The sequence below is a fragment of the Haliotis asinina genome, chromosome 13 (assembly GCF_037392515.1).
Source record: "Haliotis asinina isolate JCU_RB_2024 chromosome 13, JCU_Hal_asi_v2, whole genome shotgun sequence".
Classification (NCBI taxonomy): Eukaryota; Metazoa; Mollusca; class Gastropoda; order Lepetellida; family Haliotidae; genus Haliotis; species Haliotis asinina.
Window position 1 is genome coordinate 54,706,820 of NC_090292.1, and position 21,630 is coordinate 54,728,449.

Genomic DNA, 21,630 nt, shown 5'->3' on the forward strand with positions numbered 1-21,630 from the left:
ATGCTCTATGACACAATCCGGTGATCACCTGCGGCAGATGTTGGACAGTAACAGTACATTATTATCAGAGCTGCTGCCCACACTCACCAACAGCAGCACAATTACCCCTTACCCCTGAAGATCCGGGTTACAATTGATCTTCATCAACCCATGCTAGTCGGGATCAGGTGGTCAGACTCGCTACCTGGCTTCACACGTCACCGTATCCTGATTGCGTAGACCGATGCTCATCATTTTGGTCACTGGATTATCTGATCCAGACCCATTTACAGATAGCCATGCCGCTCGAATATTGCTGAATGCGACGTCAAATAACAAACAACCAATCGTACAATGTTAACATCAGGTATACACATGGCTAGCTCCAGAACATGTGAACATTCGTGGTGTGAGGGCCTAGCGGGCAGATGAAGGCCCACCTGCGTCACTGGGAGGAGACTTTAGACAGTTTATCATAGTTGCGGAGTAATTAATAGATATTACCACAAATCGATACTTCATTGGCCTAATTGCTCTAATTAGTTGCTACTCCGCACAAGTAAGGCAGCGGCTTTCGCGATCAATATAAAATACTGTACCCTTGGTAACAAGCGCTAGACCAACCCGTCTCCTAGAAACAGCACCGACCGACCAGAGTAGCGTCGACAATCCATTTCCGGCTAAAATATCTAACAGAGTGCCGATCACTCTCTTCGAGTCAGCCAACGCGTTCAGACCTGCGCTCGTGACCGGCACGCGAAAATGGAGCAGACGACAACTCGATGGGAGCAGGCGATGAATGGACAGCAGACGAGAATGAATTCTAACAGTGGTGTAAAAAGTGGTTCGTCTTCTGATAGTGCCTGTCAGAGTGATGCCTCGGAGAAACAGACTCTACCATCGGAATCTACTTCACGTGTACCCACAGGCGAAGACTCCCCGCCCTGGAGACTCATGGGTCCGTATTCAGAATTAAAAACTGTGAAGTGTCGCCGGGTTCACGCTAAGCTCGGATCGAGTAAGGATTTGGTATTGTTTCACGAAGAGGGGAAGCTCTATGCAATGGGAGCATGGTGCAGCCATATGGGTAAGCTAAACATTTGTTGTGTTATAAAAAGCGTATGATTTGAAAGATCCAACTCTGTTCACAATGATAAGGCCACGAGGTCAAGAGTAGTCTAGTGGTTAAAGCGTTCTCTCGTCCCCGAAAATCCGTGTTTGGCTCCCCATGGGTACAATGCCAAGGCCATTGTGGTGTTCTACGTTGTGGTATTGCTGGAATATTGCTAAAAGCTGTGTAAAGCTAAACTCAATTATTCACAAACGCTGGCTGTGTGACGGACCAGGTTCATGTTGTCAATCTCTTGCGTTCTGTTAGCCCTTATGTATTTAGTTCGTGTGCCCTACCCTGTTGTGTTGATGCTCATAACTTCAATCACCCGTTTGTCTGCTTCGAGCCATGACATAATTCTTTCACTGATTCGCACAGATACACGTATATTTACGTGCTCAAATACAGATGCACACGCGCAAAGTCATACACAGAAACACACACATACACACGTGTACCACGTTTACAAACACATGTACACAGACCTACAAACACCTAAAAAGACATGCGGACATACACACGGTCATAACCCTCGTGCAGATTCAGGCGCCTCTCCTTGCGAATGTTTGATTGTCATACTTAATCAAGGTTAGAGCACGCACGACGGAAATTAGTGGCCGGTTACCCGGTTGTGCAAGGTATGTGTACTTGCCTGTCATCGTAACGGACAACTTGTCTTGTAGCTGGTCATCAAGTATGGCGTCATCGATTCACGGATAGGTGCTCGAATCTCGCCAGTGTTGGTACTTGTGCTTTTGTGTAGATTTGTGTGGGGGCAACTCCAACACTGTGTCTGGTAAAGAACTTATTTAGATTAATGCTTCGGCAAGTGTCGACCAGTGAAGATCCTGGTTAGAACTGATCTTCAGTAACCCGGGTGACTAACGGGATCGGCTGGTCAGGCTCGCTGACGTTGTTGACACATCTCATCATGTCTCAAATGCTTAGACCGATGCTCAGTCTGTTGATCACTAGATTGTCTGGTCCAGGTTCAATAGTTTACCGACCGCAAGGATATAGCGTAAAACTAAACGCACTCACCCATGACACATGTGCTCCAGTTCTTTCCATTAACAGACGTACTTCCACAGACATAACCAAGCTGAGTCATGTCCTCTTTACTCCTCGGGGAACACTGTCGGTGTTGTTATCATTCTACAATTCACTACCGTCACTGTCGGTGTTATTGTTGTACAATACACTACCATCACTGTCGGTGTTGTTGCCAAAGTACAGTACACTACTCTCACTGTCGGTGTTGTTATTGTTATCATTGCACAATACACTGCCATCATTGTTGTTACCAATGTACAGTACACTCCGTCACTGTTGGTGTTGTTACCTTTGTACAATACGCTGCCGTCACTGTCTGTGTTGTTACCGACGTACAACACACTACCATCACTGTCGGTCCTGTTACCAATGTACAGTACACTGCCGTCACTGTCAGTGTTGTTACCGATGTACAACACACTACCATCACTGTCGGTCCTGTTACCAATGTACAGTACACTCCGTCACTGTTGGTGTTGTTACCTTTGTACAATACGCTGCCGTCACTGTCTGTGTTGTTACCGACGTACAACACACTACCATCACTGTCGGTCCTGTTACCAATGTACAGTACACTGCCGTCACTGTCAGTGTTGTTACCGATGTACAACACACTACCATCACTGTCGGTCCTGTTACCAATGTACAGTACACTGCCGTCACTGTCACTGTTGTTACCGATGTACAACACACTACCATCACTGTCGGTCCTGTTACCAATGTACAGTACACTGCCGTCACTGTCACTGTTGTTACCGATGTACAACACACTACCATCACTGTCGGTCCTGTTACCAATGTACAGTACACTCCGTCACTGTTGGTGTTGTTACCTTTGTACAATACGCTGCCGTCACTGTCTGTGTTGTTACCGACGTACAACACACTACCATCACTGTCGGTCCTGTTACCAATGTACAGTACACTGCCGTCACTGTCAGTGTTGTTACCGATGTACAACACACTACCATCACTGTCGGTCCTGTTACCAATGTACAGTACACTGCCGTCACTGTCAGTGTTGTTACCGATGTACAACACACTACCATCACTGTCGGTCCTGTTACCAATGTACAGTACACTGCCGTCACTGTCACTGTTGTTACCGATGTACAACACGCTACCATCACTGTCGGTCCTGTTACCAATGTACAGTACACTGCCGTCACTGTCAGTGTTGTTACCGATGTACAACACACTACCATCACTGTCGGTCCTGTTACCAATGTACAGTACACTGCCGTCACTGTCACTGTTGTTACCGATGTACAACACACTACCATCACTGTCGGTCCTGTTACCAATGTACAGTACACTCCGTCACTGTTGGTGTTGTTACCTTTGTACAATACGCTGCCGTCACTGTCTGTGTTGTTACCGACGTACAACACACTACCATCACTGTCGGTCCTGTTACCAATGTACAGTACACTGCCGTCACTGTCAGTGTTGTTACCGATGTACAACACACTACCATCACTGTCGGTCCTGTTACCAATGTACAGTACACTGCCGTCACTGTCAGTGTTGTTACCGATGTACAACACACTACCATCACTGTCGGTCCTGTTACCAATGTACAGTACACTGCCGTCACTGTCACTGTTGTTACCGATGTACAACACACTACCATCACTGTCGGTCCTGTTACCAATGTACAGTACACTGCCGTCACTGTCAGTGTTGTTACCGATGTACAACACGCTACCATCACTGTCGGTCCTGTTACCAATGTACAGTACACTGCCGTCACTGTCAGTGTTGTTACCGATGTACAACACACTACCATCACTGTCGGTCCTGTTACCAATGTACAGTACACTGCCGTCACTGTCAGTGTTGTTACCGATGTACAACACACTACCATCACTGTCGGTCCTGTTACCAATGTACAGTACACTGCCGTCACTGTCAGTGTTGTTACCGATGTACAACACACTACCATCACTGTCGGTCCTGTTACCAATGTACAGTACACTGCCGTCACTGTCAGTGTTGTTACCGATGTAGCTGTACCAATCAGGACATTCTCCTAATATCCGACGGAAGAGATTGCACAAATGGAACTGTCTCTCAATAGTGGACTTAAGAGATTCTACCCTTTGGACTGTCTGTCTGGGGGATCTAAGGGATTCTACACTAAGGACTGTCTCTTGGTAGTATACTTAAGGCATTGTACACTTAGGACTGCCAGTAGTCGACCTAAGGGATTGCACACTAAGGACTGTCTCTTAATAGTGGACGAAAGAGATTGCACACTAAGGACTGTCTCTTAATAGTCGACTTGGGGCTGCCTCTCAATACCTGACCTAATGGATTGTATACTTAAGACTGTCTCTCAACAGTCGACCTAAGGGATTTTACACTTAGGGGTGTCTCTTAACAGTCGACCTAAGGAATTTCGAGATTCCGAAACTCCCAGAGTACTGTTTCCATTTCTGCGTTCTATGTCTCATTTGGTGGGTCAATGTATTGGCTTGAAATGTCTGCATACTTAAAATGGGATAGATACAGTGGTCATTGTTGAACGAACTTTGTATGTTGGTCACGTTACATCGCTTTCTTCTTTCATATGTTGCTAAGACAGTGATAGTAAAAACTTTGAAGGCAGTTTGTAGGGGCACAAGCCCCTGTGGTTCTGGTGAGCTATTAACACAAACAATTGTGACAATAATCCCCTCTCAAATCTCAGTCTCTCCAGCGTCAGACTCAATCATCACCTGCTGCTTCCATTAATCCGATAACCCATTAGGCGTCTCACTGCATTTCGCTGGATAATCCACAGATCGACGTGAGTCATCCGCAGTTTCAATATTACATTACCGTCGACAGTGTACACTAGACGGTTCTCAGTCATCAACTGGCTTGTCTTATTGACCCCTATATGATTAACGACACAACTTCAGATCTCATAATCTTTCGAGTGTAGCTTGTACAACACCCTTGAAGATACGGGTTAGAATTGGTCTTCAGCAATCCATGCTTGTCGTAAGAGCAAACTAACGGAATCGGGTGGTCAGACTCGCTTACTCTGTTGTCACATGTCATCATATCTCACTTGAATAGATCGATGCGGGTGCAGTTGATCACTAGAGTGCCTGGTCGATTATTTATAGACCGCCGTCATAACTGAAAATCGTGTGGCGGCGTTAAACAACAAGGAAACCTGCCGGAGTGTTACAGGAATGTTACAGGAATGTTACAGGAATATACACTGTATTGCGGGAGAGAGCTCCTGTAAACGTCTCGCGCCCAACCACAGTAACAACACACAATGTTTTTCATGAACAACAACATCATGTACAACGACATCTGCCTGTCTGGCCTTCATAGTTTTCAACAAATGTTAATGATCAATAACTGACAAAGAATGATCATTACTGATACACGCAATCAATAACTACGTCTGTTTTGATGGTTTGGAACGAAATAAGACACACACACGCACGTACACACACACAGAAAGCACCCAACAAATCACACATACAAAAAAAAGAGAAAAAACATACATTAGGCGTTGAATCTGTGTCACAGTCCCTTGTTGGTCGTCAACAATCTGAAAGGACATACGGGAACACATTTGGTCTCTGTTGCACTAAGCAATGTTAGGACTAAGACTGCCTTAAGTAGATGTTAAAGGATGGGCACCATGGTGACCTCAGTGCTATGATCCCTTAGTACAGCAGCTCAATGGCCCTTTTCGTGTACAATCTTCTCACGGCAGAAATCAGTAAAAACAATAAAACAATACTTTTAGTTATTGAACACTTTCTTGTCTCAAGTCCTTTGAAGATTTTGTGTGATGTGTTTTGCTCTCATGTATCGTAATTGTGGTTATTTTTAACCAACAACCTAAGATTGATGTTTCCTTTTTGCATAAACACTATCTACTTCCCGCGATGTCGGGCTGGTCAGGGCAAACATGGCGGTTATTCTCGTCTTGTCAATACAATATCAGTGTTAATTGCTGGGTAAACATCTTCATGGGAAGGGTGCTGCTGTTGCATGTAGTCAATGATGGCGTCGAAAAACTGGATGTTGTGCACTACGAAACACTGGTCTCCAACCGAGTCGTCAATTGGAGGGAAAGGAGGGCGCTGATTGATTTCGATCTACTCCAAATGCAGCTGACAAATAACGGACATTATACAAATAACTTGATTATTGGTAAGAGAGATTTTCAGCAGTGATTTTAGGAGGTGCAAAGCCAATGAAAATAGAACAAAAACCTACTTCATAGAGATAAGAGAGTTGTAATATCTCTGTGGGCTTGGTGCCTGCAAGAGTTGTATGACCGATTTCCAATTCGACGTCTGTAGCGTTCCGCCATACTTCGCTTGATGCTCGAGGGTGGTGTACGGACCTTGTCATGTAAACATATCTAACGTCTGTCAGTTAAAATGCAAAGCACATCGACAGAATTTCTGATGCATTGACAAGTACAAGATCTAATGTAATAATTTCTGCCTCACCTGCAAATACAAGCTTTAATGTTGTAACACCATGAAATGTATACTGGACACAATAAGTTCGGGACATTGATATTTTTATAATTGATATCACAATGTCAGTGAATAAATACATCATTATTCATAATTTTAAAATTTACAAATATTCCTAACTATTTCTATCCAGTACTTATAACCTATCGCACAAGACGGTCCAGATTTCCATCGGACGGTCTAAATTTACAGCCAGACAGACTTTCTGGTCTTTCCATATCTTGAAATCTATTTTTTTTAAAACCTGAGCTTTATATTTACACATTAGCTGGCAATTACTGTTTGAATATTCTTTTTGTATCACATATATACACAATAGTGACATGCACAAGATGAATGCTGATGCTAGTTGATACATACTAGTTGATACATACTAGTTGATACATACTAGTTGATACATACACTGTCGCATGACTATTCCAAACCATTGTTTCGTTAATAATAAGAATAGAGGACGGTATGGAGGACTGTCGAGCTCTGTTTTCAGGGAAGGTAACCGAAAGTGTCGTTCAGATGGACGTACATATGGGAACTATCCTAATTTTTGTAGCCTTTTGACAATCTGGCGCTCACCCCATACTGTGTTCGATTTCAAGTTGAAAATGTCATTGATATCGAGATACCTGATGTTAGTCATCACTCACTCACTCACTCATCCCCACTCACTCACTCACTCACTCACTCACTCACACACTCACTCACTTTAAACCTATGAAGTTTTCCCGCACTCTGTCGTGTTGATTTAACATTGCACAGATATGGAAGAGCATATTTACTGTATGCGGCCTGTCACAGAAATCGTTACACCACTTGTGCCGGCGACATGGACGCGGTGCTCAATGATGTTTGTTCATTATCCTAGAATGGAAACTGATTCATTTAGTTTTGAATTTCAAAGGTCACCTTGTACGGCTTCGCTTGGTGATGTCTGTCATCAAACACACTTTACAAAAAACACCATTTACTAGTTTTTCGATACAATAAAAAAAGCCTTGTTTCCATGGTAACTTGAAACAATGCAGCTCGATGCATTTAGAGGTAACCTCTGCTTGTGACTGTAGATTAAGTGACACTTAGCAGACAATCAGACGGATGGACAGACAAACGACGAACGATCACATACAAACAGATTGATAGACTGACTGACTGACAGACAGAAAACAGACATACTGTTGGACAGACAAACAGACGGACGGATAGACGCAGACAGACGGAGTTAGGAACGAACAAGACGGTAGCTGCCACTGCCCTCTCACGAAATATCACGAATAATGAATATATAGATATCTGTACGTGTGCACCACGTATTAAGTAAAATGAAGCCATTCTGTCAATAAGGAATAGATGTTGAGAGTTAAGACAAAAACAGAGAGAACCTAACGTCAGTGAAGGGAGTAGAACCAACCCCTGTGTAACTAACTACATGAAAATCCCCTGTCAGATTTCAATCGTAAATGGTTTTTGGTGTTGTGTAGATGAAAATGAGATATGTAAATATCAACAAACTGTTCTTGGGTTAGTTTCATACACTATTTATATATGTAATCTTATCACCGGTAGAACAAAGCAGCTGGGTCGAAATCGTATCGTATCCCGGTTTCACAACCACGCCAACAATTTTCACTTTTGTTATAGATATATGAAAACAAAGCACATAGTACACAAGGACTGAAGGGTATCTTCGAAAAGAATAACCTCAGAAATTAATTCGGGTCATAAGATTGATGAAATACAAGCTTCATGTGACTCAAGTTGATCTGTAATGAGAAACACTCTACGACTGTGGGTGCAAAACCCAACACTAAGCCCTGCGCAATGCAAGAAACGTCTCTTCAAAGTAAGTGTAATGCTTAAATAGCATTGTCAATATGGATTTTTATGTGGCTTAATCACAGATGCCCGCCAGTAGAACTGATAATGAGAGTATCCTTGGCACATTGTACTTTTTGCACAGAATATCAACACTGTGGGGATATTTGTCACGTTTATCCTGATAACGTTAGCTGATAGGAGTGATCGATCCTAACACATGACGGAGTTAGATCTGTGTAGGTCACATGTATACGATGACCACAGGTCAACAGAAAATGGCCAGAGAAGTAATGGCATCGGATTTGGCAAAGTATACCTGTGTCATGGCACATGTGTTAGGTTGTGTTCTTCTAACAACACTATTAGTATATAACACCAGCACAGTTTGTTTAAAAATACAACTCAAACTGTGTTAAGAATGTTGATGACAAATGTTAAGATCAATGTGCCGATATAATTATTAAGGACAATGCGACATTACGACACGATTAAGATATGATCCGATCTGTCAAACTGTCTGGGATCGATTTCTAAGGCTAAATAAAAAAGTGAAATGTTTTTCGGGTATCGGCGCGTCACTTTTATTTCTGCGCGTATTGTTTTTATTGGTATTCTAAAAAGTATTTTTGACTTTGCAGCGTGCCCAACATCGATTTGTCCATTATAAGAATTAGTGTCTGTAGGAACAAGAGTGCCTGAATGTACAACTCATTACCACGTGGTAAACTTCCCAAGCTGTATTTCTGTGCTAAAAAAATATATAAAATGCGTTCCTCCTTCTTCACTTTGGAAATAAATGTGAAACATTTAATTTTTGTTTAACCTTAGAATGACAGTTTGGACAAATTGTTATGGATAACAACTTTTTTATTTTTTTAATTGCGTGAGTGCGACGTTTAGAAACAGATTCTTGTAGCGTCGTCCAGCAGGAGTGATGCCACGCAAACACGTCAGCCTTAGATGGGTCGACCGAAAGAGGTTGTCTTGCTGACTTGACGTCTAATTTCATGAAAAGTGCTTTAAGTGCTTTAAGGCCAAGTAACCGACTGCATGCTTAAAGGAAAACAGTCGTTAGAAAAGGGTATTAATACATGTGTCGATACATGAAATATAATCATCGTTAGTGAATGAAGTGTGGTGTACAACACACCTGACAGCCGATCGTGACACGTGCTCGCGGAAGACGGAAAATAACAGCAAGCTCTAACGAGATTCCTGGAGGTGGGTAATTCACTCAGAGAGAGGAAAGGGGGTCGGAGAGAGAGAGAGAGATGGAGAGAGAGAGAGAGACGTGATAGTCAACAGCTAACTATTTTATCATGTACATTCCACTGATAAAATATCAATATATCAGCGACGCAATACCAGCTACTAATACAAAACTAATACAACACCACATTTCTGTACTTGATAATCGATAGTACCTCATTATCAGAGTCATGTAGATGGGTTTGTATTTTGCTGATTCTGACAACATGTGATTACTTGGCGCTGGGTGTTGCAATGAGTGTGACCGTTGTTGTGCTAATGGTTGTTTCCATTAAAAATTGTCTTACCTGCAACATGATTTCTGTTAATAATCGGTTTGCTTTGGATGTTTTCCCTTTGTATGTTCAAGGCCACACCCAAAAATACGCAGTCCGTACATACTAGTAACCGAGTATAAGATTCTAGTGATTGATATCATGAGCATAGATCTGCGCCAGTATGATGACTTGCACCAAGGCAGTGGTCCTAACCGCCCGATCCAGTCATGTATTATGATAGTCGTGTCAGGTTCTTATTTTATCATTGTGCGGAGTTGTCGCCCTTTGGCGTAACACCATCAGGACTGAGGTCGAATCCCGGGGTGTTCTGACTATGCCTATGTCGGCACAATACTTGGGGTTTGTGGTTTTCACAAAAGTGGTAATATCTTAGAGTTGTACCACATAATTATCACTGTGGGCTTGTACTGTATCAAACTGAGACATTCCGAGAGTGAGTGAGCTTAGTTTCACGCCGCTTTTAGCAATTGGAGACATTCCGAAGAAAGGGTTAAACAATGCGCAGTCATGCACAAATAAGATCCCCACTCACTCACTCACTCACTCACTCACTCACTCACTCACTCACTCACTCACTCACTCACTCACTCACTCACTCACTCACTCACTCACTCACTCACTCACCTCGTATCTCAAGTACCATGAAAGATCCAGGTTAGAATTAATCTTTAGCAATCCGGGCTTGTCGTTAGAGGCGACTAACGAGATCGGACAGTCAGGCACGCTGACCTGCTTGACACGTGGTTGACACGTGCCATCGTATCCCAATAGCTTAGAGCGTTGCTTATGCTGTTAAGCACTGGAGTGGCTGGCCCAGACAAGATTATTTACTCTCTGCCGCCATGTGGCCGGAATATTGCTGAGTGCGGCGTTAAAAAAAGCCAAACAACCAATTGTATCACAAATGAACACCCCCAAAACGATACCAGGAATTTGCACATTCATGAGTACAAAACAAATTTATCAGAATTAATATGATATTAAATAGCTACAATTGAGCTTTTAAAGACTTATGGCACGCGTGAAGTTCCCGGGGTTGAAAAGGCCTTCAGCAACCCATGCTTGCCATAAAAGACGACTATGCTTGTCGCAAGAGGCGACTGGTGGGATCGGGTGGTCAGGCTCCCTGACTTGGTTGACAAATGTCATCGGTTCCCAATTGCGCAGATCGATGCTCATGTTGTTGGTTACTGGATTGTCAAGTCCAGTCTCGATTATTTACAGACGGCCGCCATATAGCTGGACTATTGCTGAGCGCGGCGTAAAACTAATCTCACTCACTCACTCACTCACTTAACGACTTATGGCACCTGGGCCCCGTTTCACAAAGCTCTCGTAAGCCTAAGATCTCGTAACTTTTCTCGTAGCATCCGCAGCTCCTGTGTTACAGTATAGGAGGTACATTGGCTACGAGAAAACTTACGAGATCTTAGGCTACGAGAGTTTTGTGAAACGGGCCCCTGTTGTGTTTAATGTACAGTGACGCGAGATCATTTACCTGCGTATCTACTATACTATCCGTTATTGCATTTCCAAGCTGTGCTGATCGCTGTCGGTATTACTTGCTGAAACTAACAATTTGCTGTTGTTAACTGTATGATGGTATCCATGGCAACCAATTATCCCTCCAATCTATCCCTCACTTGTTATATTGATTTGAGGAAGATAATAATCTCATTAGTCTGTGGTTGGGGATCGTGCCCATCTTCCTGCACGCTCAGAGAGGACACTTGTTTCGTCCACTGCGTATTCACCACCTGAGATGTGGAAACAGATTGCATTTATAAAAAAAACTTTCATCGAAATTCGAGATTTCTTGTAATAAACATGTTTGCTTGTTGTTAATGTCGCACTAAACATGGTAGACAGACAACCCAGTGATCAATATTATGAGCATCAGTGTTCGAAATTAGGACACAATAACATATGTCAACCAAGTCAGCAAGCCGCGCCACCCGATGCTGTCAATCGCCTCATGGGTTGCCGAACGCTAATTCTTACCCGGGTATTTGAGGGTCCTAATGATAAACAGGATACGAGAGAATACTGAAAGTTTAACACCAAAATATCCAATTGTTCCCTTTCCTTTTGACTTGTACAGAAATCAGATATATCACCACGAGGTGATCAAGTATTAAATGTCTTTGACTCAAGGTTCATTAACCTGTTATAGCGTCTAATTCAGAACAGGTATCCTCCAAATATTTCTAAAGACCATAAAGCATGTTGCCAAGTCATACTAGACGCAATAGTTATTTATTTAATCTGCATTCTTAATTCCTTTTATTACCGCTGTGTACACTTGTCTTGTAAGCCACCCTGTACCATACTGCCACTGGCATTAATGAATGTATACGGTATTTATGGCATTAAATGGTACACCCACCCACCCACCTGATCCTCACCCCATCCTCACCCCACACACCATTTTATTTCTTTTCAAAATCTCAATCACGCGGGCAAGACGTCATTTAGAGGTATACTATCACGATATATACCTCTGATTTTACACAGTGTTTGTTATTTTTAAGCGATAATAACATTGTTATGGAAGGATGGAGATAAACATACTGTGTTGGAAAATCACAGGTATATAACGAAGTCATAATAGCTCTCATTTTTTTATTTGAATCACACGGTACGCGTTCGTACGGAAGCGTATTATGGCCACGGTGAAAATTGTTTTTAGCCTCATTATCTCCCACGTAGGAGATACTAAATCCTTTGTAGAAGATAGCATGTCCTACGTAGGAGATAGTGACACCAAAAACGTTTTCACCGTGGCCCTAATGCGCTTCCGTACGTTCGGTCTTAAATCAAATTTAGGGCTATTACGATTTCGCAACATACATTTGATTTTCCAATGCAGTGTGTTTATCTAATTTACTCAGTCACTCAATTTACGATACGGTAATATTCTTCAACGTTATCTAGAAGTGTTTTGAGAGATGCTCACCAGTTTCAGTAGGAGAGGGATTGCAGTCCAAGAAAACTTAGTTTCAGTATTATTCGTTACACTCCTACACTCAGTACAGAATAATACCGAGACTAAATTTACTTACACGGAGAGGAATTGGCGACGTAATTTTATTGTAGCGTCACAGTGACGATGACGTCACAATGATCTATAAATGATTATGACAAGGATCAAAGAGCCGACAGTACTTCATCAGACGCAAGCATCCTCGTGCTTTTACTACGTGTATAATAGTTCAGGGCTTACCTCAGCTTTATTACACCACAAATGAGACCGCGCAATGTTATTTCTTGAATCGATTTATCTCAAACTAGCGTTTCCTCTGAGTTTGGATGATAAATAGGTAGTGTCCCGTGTCTGGTAAGTCATTTTATGACGCAAACGGGGAAAAAATGAGCAATCAATATCTTTTAAATCCTAGAAGGTTTGTCTATAAAATATATTGATCTATGCATTAATCCGATACGTAGCTGTTCAAAAACCTTTCCACAGAGTTCCAGACTCTTCAAAGATAGTTCATGGTTTGTGAGTGGTACTTTATAGAAGAGGTTTAATGGTTGCGCATGAATTGGTACGATATTCAACAAAGACATTACATGTATTGCACTTGCACGTCCTGAAATTCGAAATCAATAAGGGAGATTGAGATGAAGGGACATCGTGTTTAATGCCACTTGATTGATTTTCCTCTAGTATATTGTCCGACTCATCTAATGTTCGCTATTTGTATACTAGTATTTACAATTCTCACTCACTCACTCACTCAAACCACCAAAATACACGATTAATATTTGATATGTAGAATTTTCACTCGCTCACCGAAACATACTCGATCAATGCTTTCTATATTTGATATTTAGAATTAACACATACTCACTATCTCACACATCCAAACACACGCAACCAATGCTCTCTACGTTTGATATTTAAAATTAACCCTCACTATCTCACACAAACAAACACAGACAGACTAATACTCTCTATTTAGAAATCTCACTCACTCACTCACTCACTCACTCACTCACTCACCGAAACTGATACTCTCTATATTTATATTTGAAATTAATACTCACTCACTCATCCCAAACGATACGATAAACACATTTGATATTTAGAATACTCACTCACTCAATCAATCACTCACTCACTCACTCAGTTTGTTTCCTCTACAGGGGGTCCGCTGTTTCAAGGTCAGATCGAGGACTACAAGGGGACATGTCACGTAATGTGCCCTTGGCACGCATACATGTTTGATCTGAAGACCGGCAAGAACGAACTGGGATTACAGGTAAGAGGACATCTTGTACTTTACGAGGATAGGCTTTTAATGGCCTACTTAAAACTCATTAGAAAGAAGTCTACTGAAGCAGGGACGGTAGGTACACAAGATGCAAAACTAGACTTTCCCTAACTATGTACCGTACACGTAAAAATATTATTTTCTTCGTGTGATCGTTGTCATGGTGACATCGTGAAAACAATTTCTTCTGCAACGTGCGGAGAGGTGACCTTTTCAAGAATTACGTATAATTACGTGTGCGCGTGCGTGTGCGTGTGAGTGCATGCGTGTGCGTGAGTTCAGTAAACTATCAACAGTGTCAACATATAACACTAATGCTAGAAATGCAGATAAGACAAACATTTGACAAAGAAAATACAACTGTCCTCCATCAAACTATGGTCAAACAAGATCAAAAGTTAAGAATTGAATTGTGATCCAAAAGCCACCGTTCTCTGTAAAATGGTTTGGTTGAAAAATTATGATCGAATGATGTTCGATTCCCGGAAACTGCAAGACTATTCGCTGCGTACTGACACGTATAAATATCGCACACATTTGTACATGGTTGCCTCAAATTCAAATTCAAATCATATTGTGACGTAAAGTCGGAATGACGACACAAAATGAGCAGGTCCAGATGCTACCATGGAACAAGCTGAAGCGGCCAGCTGATGACACTTTACTGCTGTAACCATACTTTATGTAATACGACGTCAAATGAATTCCCGTGATTGAAATACTCAGTAACACCCTGAAATTGGCCAACACATGATATTTATCTCCTAAATTGACAAAAATTGAAAACGTTGAATATGACCCATCTTTGACTTTGGTCTTAGGTAAAACGTTGTATTCGCTCCGGTATTCTGGGTTTGAACTGACCCCCGCAACTCAGAGGAGACACAACAGCTGACCTGGTAGGTCGTTGGCTGGTCACATTTACGGGTTGACAATGGTTATCATATCAGTTACTATACTATCTGGCCCAGACTCGACTATTTACAACCAGCTTAATTCTTTCATATTTCTCAGATATGGAAAAAAAATATTGGGGTACTACGGTGGATTGTGTCCTATGTAAGAACAGCGTATATAAGTCTACCTATGGTGATCTATAGCTGTTTCTTGACCTCATCAGTGACGTCATTTCCATTATCACGTGACATGTAGCTGCCGAGACAGACCGCCTTGCACGGGCATCTTGTGCGCGTAGCTGTCACTCACATGTCTAATTATTTCGTTACTGACGTCACATCACAATAGGCGATTGGCGATATGCCAATCTTTGAAACCACAACGCACTTGAAAATGTGTAAACGAATACTAAAGTCAGCATATTGATATGCATCTTAAGTTACTTAGCACAAACTATTAATTATTCTGACACGTTAAAATAGTTAGATCTCAAGTATCACCGTTCAATGATTATTCAGAATAAGATCCGACAATACATATTGATCACAAAGCTGACGCAGCGTAGTGTCTGCCAGGAACCAGTCCATCCGTCGCGCCCATTACATAATCGAAACCGGACGGTATCTCTCAACCAAGATAGATTAACTGAAATGACTGCCATTAAGGTAAGTAGGGGGCATTGGTTTAAGAACTTGATCGAAACCTTGTCTGCTCGGTTAAGAGGTCTGTTGCAAAACTTCACCGGCACGCCGCATCGTAACAGAATAAAACTGTTGCAACCATTGAAAGCATCTCGCCTTGTCGTAATGGGATGACAGGGGATACTAAACGACCTTCTGTGTAAGACAATTTTATTAAACGAGTTTAATAAAAATGGTATTTTACGAAAGCGAGTTTAGTATTCTGTTTACTACTCACCAACATAAACGGACAGAAACTGCGGCGCAATTGCCTACAGTGTGCGGACTCTCAGCTTTCCGCGAGTCAAGCAGGGTCTAGTACCATTGCTAGAGCGGCATTAGCATTGTGACGTCACGACTTTGAACCATTTTGACGTCATACGTCAAGCTGTATTATCTTACCTCACACATGAATGTCGCTTTCTGATTGGCTAAGCGCTATTCTATTATTTTCAATCTACCCCGCCTACAGGCGATGTAGTATTTTCAATGTACACCCCTGGGAATTACGAACTCTTCTGGTGCTTCATGGTAGTATCTCTTTATCTCGAATAAGATTGAATCACGCATCAAGCACGGAAATTACAGATGTTTTGCGATTGAAAGGGTGTACGGGACCCTTTCAAAACGGTGTAACTATTAGTTTCCCTGTGACAGCCCGGTTGTATCCCGACTGCATCCCAGCTGTAATCCGGTGGTTTTCCTGTTTTATTGCTGTTGTATTCCTGTGGTTGTTCTGTTGTACTCCTGTGGTTGTTTTGTTGTACTCCTGATTACTCCTGTGGTCTGTACTGTCCTGCTGTACCAATATGGTTGTCATGTTGTATTCCTTTGGTTGTCTGTTGTAACTTGTGGCTGTTCTGTTGTACTCCTGTGGATATCCTGTTGTATACTAGCTCAAACCGACGTTTACCCTATTGTATCGCCGGGGTATTGAGGTTGTATGGTGACTCAATCATTAAGATTTCACATTAATCACTCACTCACTCACTCACCCAGGACTAATACTCCCTATATTTGAAAGTTAGAATTCATTCACCACCTCACTCACTTATTTATTTTTGTTTTGTTTTCACACATTGAACTGTGATTGTGATAAAACACCGCACTTTAATTAGTTAATTTAGTTTAGCGGCCTCTGCAGGCGGTATAGTAGCCGTGCAAATTCTTGTAATCAACTGGCACATAGCCGCCGTCCAACACTGTCCACACCTTCTCACATTTCAGTTTCCAAAACAAATAGACCTTAAGAGAAACTGACATTATATCTTAAATTTATTGAGCTAATTATAATGTTTCAAACAATTGTTTAAAATACCCAGAAATGCTTTTGATTCCATAATCAGTCACTCATAGTCCCATGGATTTTGTGGACTATGGTACACAGAGACCAGAGTCCGGATCCACAAAGCGTTCATAACGTTACGATCTGTCGTAACTCTATACTTTATTACAAACTTACGAATGACGAAGCGCTACGGACGCTTTGTGGATAAGTGCCCAGGAAATGGCATTGTGAATTCAAATGTAAATTCTACAAAGCTACAATGACAGATACAATTAGGAGTGTTATTTCAACACAGATTCATTCCTAAGAAAAAGAGGTCAATTGAGGTCTGGCGTGTGGCGAGGCAATATTCTCCACACACATGCAGTTTTGGAGACCTTCAGCAAACCCATGCTTGCCATAAAAGGCGATTGTGTTTGTCGTAAGAGGCGACTAACGGGATCGGGTGGTCTGGCTAGCTGACTTGGTTGACACATGTCATCGGTTCCCAATTGCGCAGATCGATGCTCATGTTGTTGATCACTGGATTGTCTGGTCCAGACTCGATTATTTACAGACCGCCGCCATATAGCTGGAATATTGTTGAGTGCTGCGTAAAACTAAACTCACTCACTCACTATTACAAAAGCATGCGAGGTAGACTACCAAGGGTCTTTCAATCATTTTGTGGCAGTTTTCTAAAGACAGTTTATAAGTGGTTTTGTTAGGAGAACTTGGTTTCCTTTCACGAGGCAACCTTTGCTAAGGTTCAGCTAAACTCCCAAAATTTAACATTTCACTAAGGTAACCTTAGTGACGTACGATCACCTTAGTTTTTCGTTAAGGGACTTCCTGGACAAATATTATCTGGTTGGAGTCATCCAGTACTGGAGGCTGATTGTCAGAGGCCATGGTGCCCAATCAGATGTGTCTTCATCGGCACAGACAGGAACGTACACAGACGCCAAGAAAACCGCAACTTGGGGAAGGGCGTTGGGTTCACTGGGCTGATGAAAGTGGCTATTTTCGACTCGTTGCTGAAGGCAGCAGTTGTTGACGTCGTAATGAAGCACATTGTCCAGGAGGTCATCCATGCAGCCAAGCCCTTTGATGGGGTCGTGGTCAGCGTGTATATGTCTTTATCTGGAACCCGTGAAGAACCGGGTCACAGATGATCTTCAGTAACTCATACCTGTCATAAGAGGCGACTAACGGGATCGAGTGGTGGGGTTAGCTGACTCATGTCAGTTGCGTACATTGTGTCTCCTGCTGCCAATTAATGAACTGTCTGGTCCCGACTCGATTATATACAGAGTGCGGCGTAAAAACTAAACTCACTCACACAGAGTATGTAAAATGACATGTAGTTCTTTTAGCTTAGTGTGTACAGAACAAATACACCAAAAGCGGCCATGTTGTGACAACATACCATGGGTTGTCCGAGATATCAATTATTGCGAATGGGTTTCGTGACACAGCCAAATCAGCCTAATGTCTCGCAAGGCCATGAGGTACACGACTGTGTGATGAGTTAATACTGTCAGTAAATGTATACACTTCGTTTGTTCTGTTTGCAGCAGGACGTATTCCCTGTTAAAGTGGAGGCAGGCAATGTTTACATCCAGCACAAGTCGGAGCTGTCGCTCAACCCGTTCCTATAGCAACCAGGCAATTACAACGAAGCATTCGGCACAAATCGGCAGTGTAGAAAGCCCGAGATGGTATAAAGGTCACAATGCAATACACGAGTATCAACCTACATCATGACCACCACTGTGGACGACATGTGCGCTGGTTGATGGTGGTGGTGTGCAAGAAAACTGTTTCCCTGCACTCGTACTGAGTCAGAAAATGATACTGGGCTTTTAACATGAGATTCAGTTGCAACTTTGAAACGATTTCCAAATTGCATTAAATTCCCATGGACATTGTGTATTTAGGGAACCAATAAAGTTGTATAACGGGGTGCGTCTCCGTTATACCACCGCTACCGTTATAGAGAGGCATTGCTTAGTCAGCATGTTTCAAGTTCTCCATATAACCCCCGTTATACCAAACAGTCCCGTTATAGGTAACCATTGTTGAACCAGAATGCAGTTTATTTTTGTAAAATACAACCTTCATTAAACTATAACCTCCATTACACGAGAACCCCGTTAAAACAGATCGCATCATTTTTTAAGAAACTTCGTTGAACCAGACATCCGCGACTACAGTGAACGCTTTAAATGCACGCTGGGTGTATTCATATCTGATTCAAACTGACGATCTCAAGCAAGGCACGGTTTATCATTCTCGTTACTGCATGATATCATCATTCGTCATGTTTAACGCTTTGGACTAACTTTGACCATAGCTTCAACATTTCCCTCCGTCTTTTCCCGCCCTTGTGTGTTTACACAAGTAAGCTCGCGTGTTAGGAATTTCTTATGATATATCTGTCAATATATATGATAGCAACTGAAACCTCTATCATTCCACAAATACTAAATTAGGTTTTCCGGTATCTAGGTGTTTGTTAAAATCAACATGGCTGTTTGTTTTTTGTATGAATTCTATGAACATTTGAGAGTTCCACTCAGGCTTTGTATTCGCACAATTTCCATTGTTAACATATGATATTTACGTCGCTGAAACTCAGCTAATCTCTGTGTCGCCTGTATGTAGCATGAATGTTTAAGGCACAGTATCACGCCACACTTCTCTAAAATCAGGATTGCATTTCTCTCATTCATACTATTAGCCCCCAACAAAGCAACCTCATAATTTATTCTGAAAAATGCATCTTAAGTTTACAATATGAAATTAAAAGTTCGCATTAAATCGACTCTTGTGCCCTCTACCGACCGAACTGTATTTCAAGCTCATCGATCAATTTTAGAAGTGTTTTGGGGTCTGGGTTAGTTATCCTGGTGAGTAAAGTGTCACCGTTTTCTCGTCCACGCGTAGAAGAGATCGGGGACTTAGTGTTTTGAGCGAAAACCTCTGCAACGTGGACGGCGAGGATAAGTCGTATTATACGTTGTTGTATGTGTAGATGAGGCTGTGGTATTAATGACGCCGGTGGGGTGTATGAGCGTTGTCAGTGTGGCGGTGTGCACGTAACTTAGCTTAGCCTAATGGCAGACAAACTGATTTTCTGGATGGGCAACGGATTTCAGTAAAAACAATTGACTGTCCCAAAACTAAATGAAAAGACATTCCCTCAGTGTTTTGCACTAGCATTTATACGTTATTTATTTGTTTATTTAAGGTACATTGCAACTTTATCTATTTAAAATACAATCTTAATTATTTACTTACTGATATATTTCTTGATTTATCAGTTGATTGAGTGATTTATCCATAAATATATATCTAGCACACAAAATCCCCCCCGAGCCTATCCCACCCCACCCAGCCCCACAGATGGTCGATCTCAATTGTGATGTGACCGGCTTCTTCTCCAATGATGCATCGAACCGCTATGCCCAGTGACCGGAAGTCTTCCTCGTCCGCTGCCAGTATTTGTGCGTGTTCGTGTCGTTCATGACACGCTGTACAGGTATTTTATGTAAGAACAGTCTCGTCACTCTAGGGGAGTTACAACTAAGTAGAGATGTCCAGGAAAACCTTATCAAGACTTGCAGTATAATAAAATGAGTTGTCAGAAACGTATTTAGCAGCTTTTGAACACCGGGCCTCTTTTCATTGCGAGGACTAAAGACCCTCAGCTAAACGATCTTGATACAAAATGGAGGACGATAGCAAGGACGATAAGTCCGCATAAGAGGGTGTGTGGTCAAAGCAAGCCTTCTCATTGGTCAGCGCTTGCTATCGTCCTCCATCTGTGTCAAGATCGTGTAGCTGAGAGTCGGCTTTTAATAGACTTATAGAAATAACAATATACAGCTGGTAGGTATCATGAGTGGTGACCGATAGGCCAATCTCGCTTGATTATGTATAGAAAGCAAAGCAGGCGGTTGGGTACACCGAATTATCCGGCCTTGTCTAGATATACTGAATGTTGAAGCGATTCAAGTCTGGGGTCATCTCAAAATGTTGTATATATTGAAAAAAGATCATTAATCCTCGCAATGAGACGAGGGACTGTTTTTTATTTGAGTGAGTGAGTTTAGTTTTACGCTGTTTTTAACAATATTCCAGCAATATGTGCAGAGGAAACCAGACTTCGACGTCACATACATTATATTGGATTATACCCATGCGAGGAATCGAACGCAGGTTTTCGGCGTGACGAGCGAACACTCTAACTACTAGACTACTCCACCACTCCTAATAGCTTTAGTATCACCTTCTCAAAGACATTACGGAAAATACCAATGTGTTTCTGCTCTCTCGAACACAGGCTCAGCCATATACTATCATTTAAATTCTGTTTTCAAAATTCTTAGTTCTCATGTAGGGCGGTGGGGTAGCCGATGCGGAAGACCCGGGTTCGATTTCCCACATGGGCACAATGTGTGAAGCAGATTTCTGGTGTCCCCTGCCGTGAACTGACTTGA

General features: G+C 42.1%; 1 protein-coding gene across 1 annotated transcript; it reads left to right on the plus strand.

The window, feature by feature from the left end:
• The first annotated feature begins 691 nt into the window (after positions 1–691).
• Positions 692–19,086, plus strand: LOC137260162 (uncharacterized). The gene is made up of 3 exons (XM_067797856.1): positions 692–1,066; positions 14,154–14,269; positions 18,703–19,086. Exons 1-3 carry the CDS (start codon positions 742–744, stop codon positions 18,784–18,786), a joined length of 525 nt encoding a protein of 174 aa, XP_067653957.1. The 5' UTR covers positions 692–741; the 3' UTR covers positions 18,787–19,086.
• Positions 19,087–21,630: the final 2,544 nt, after the last annotated feature.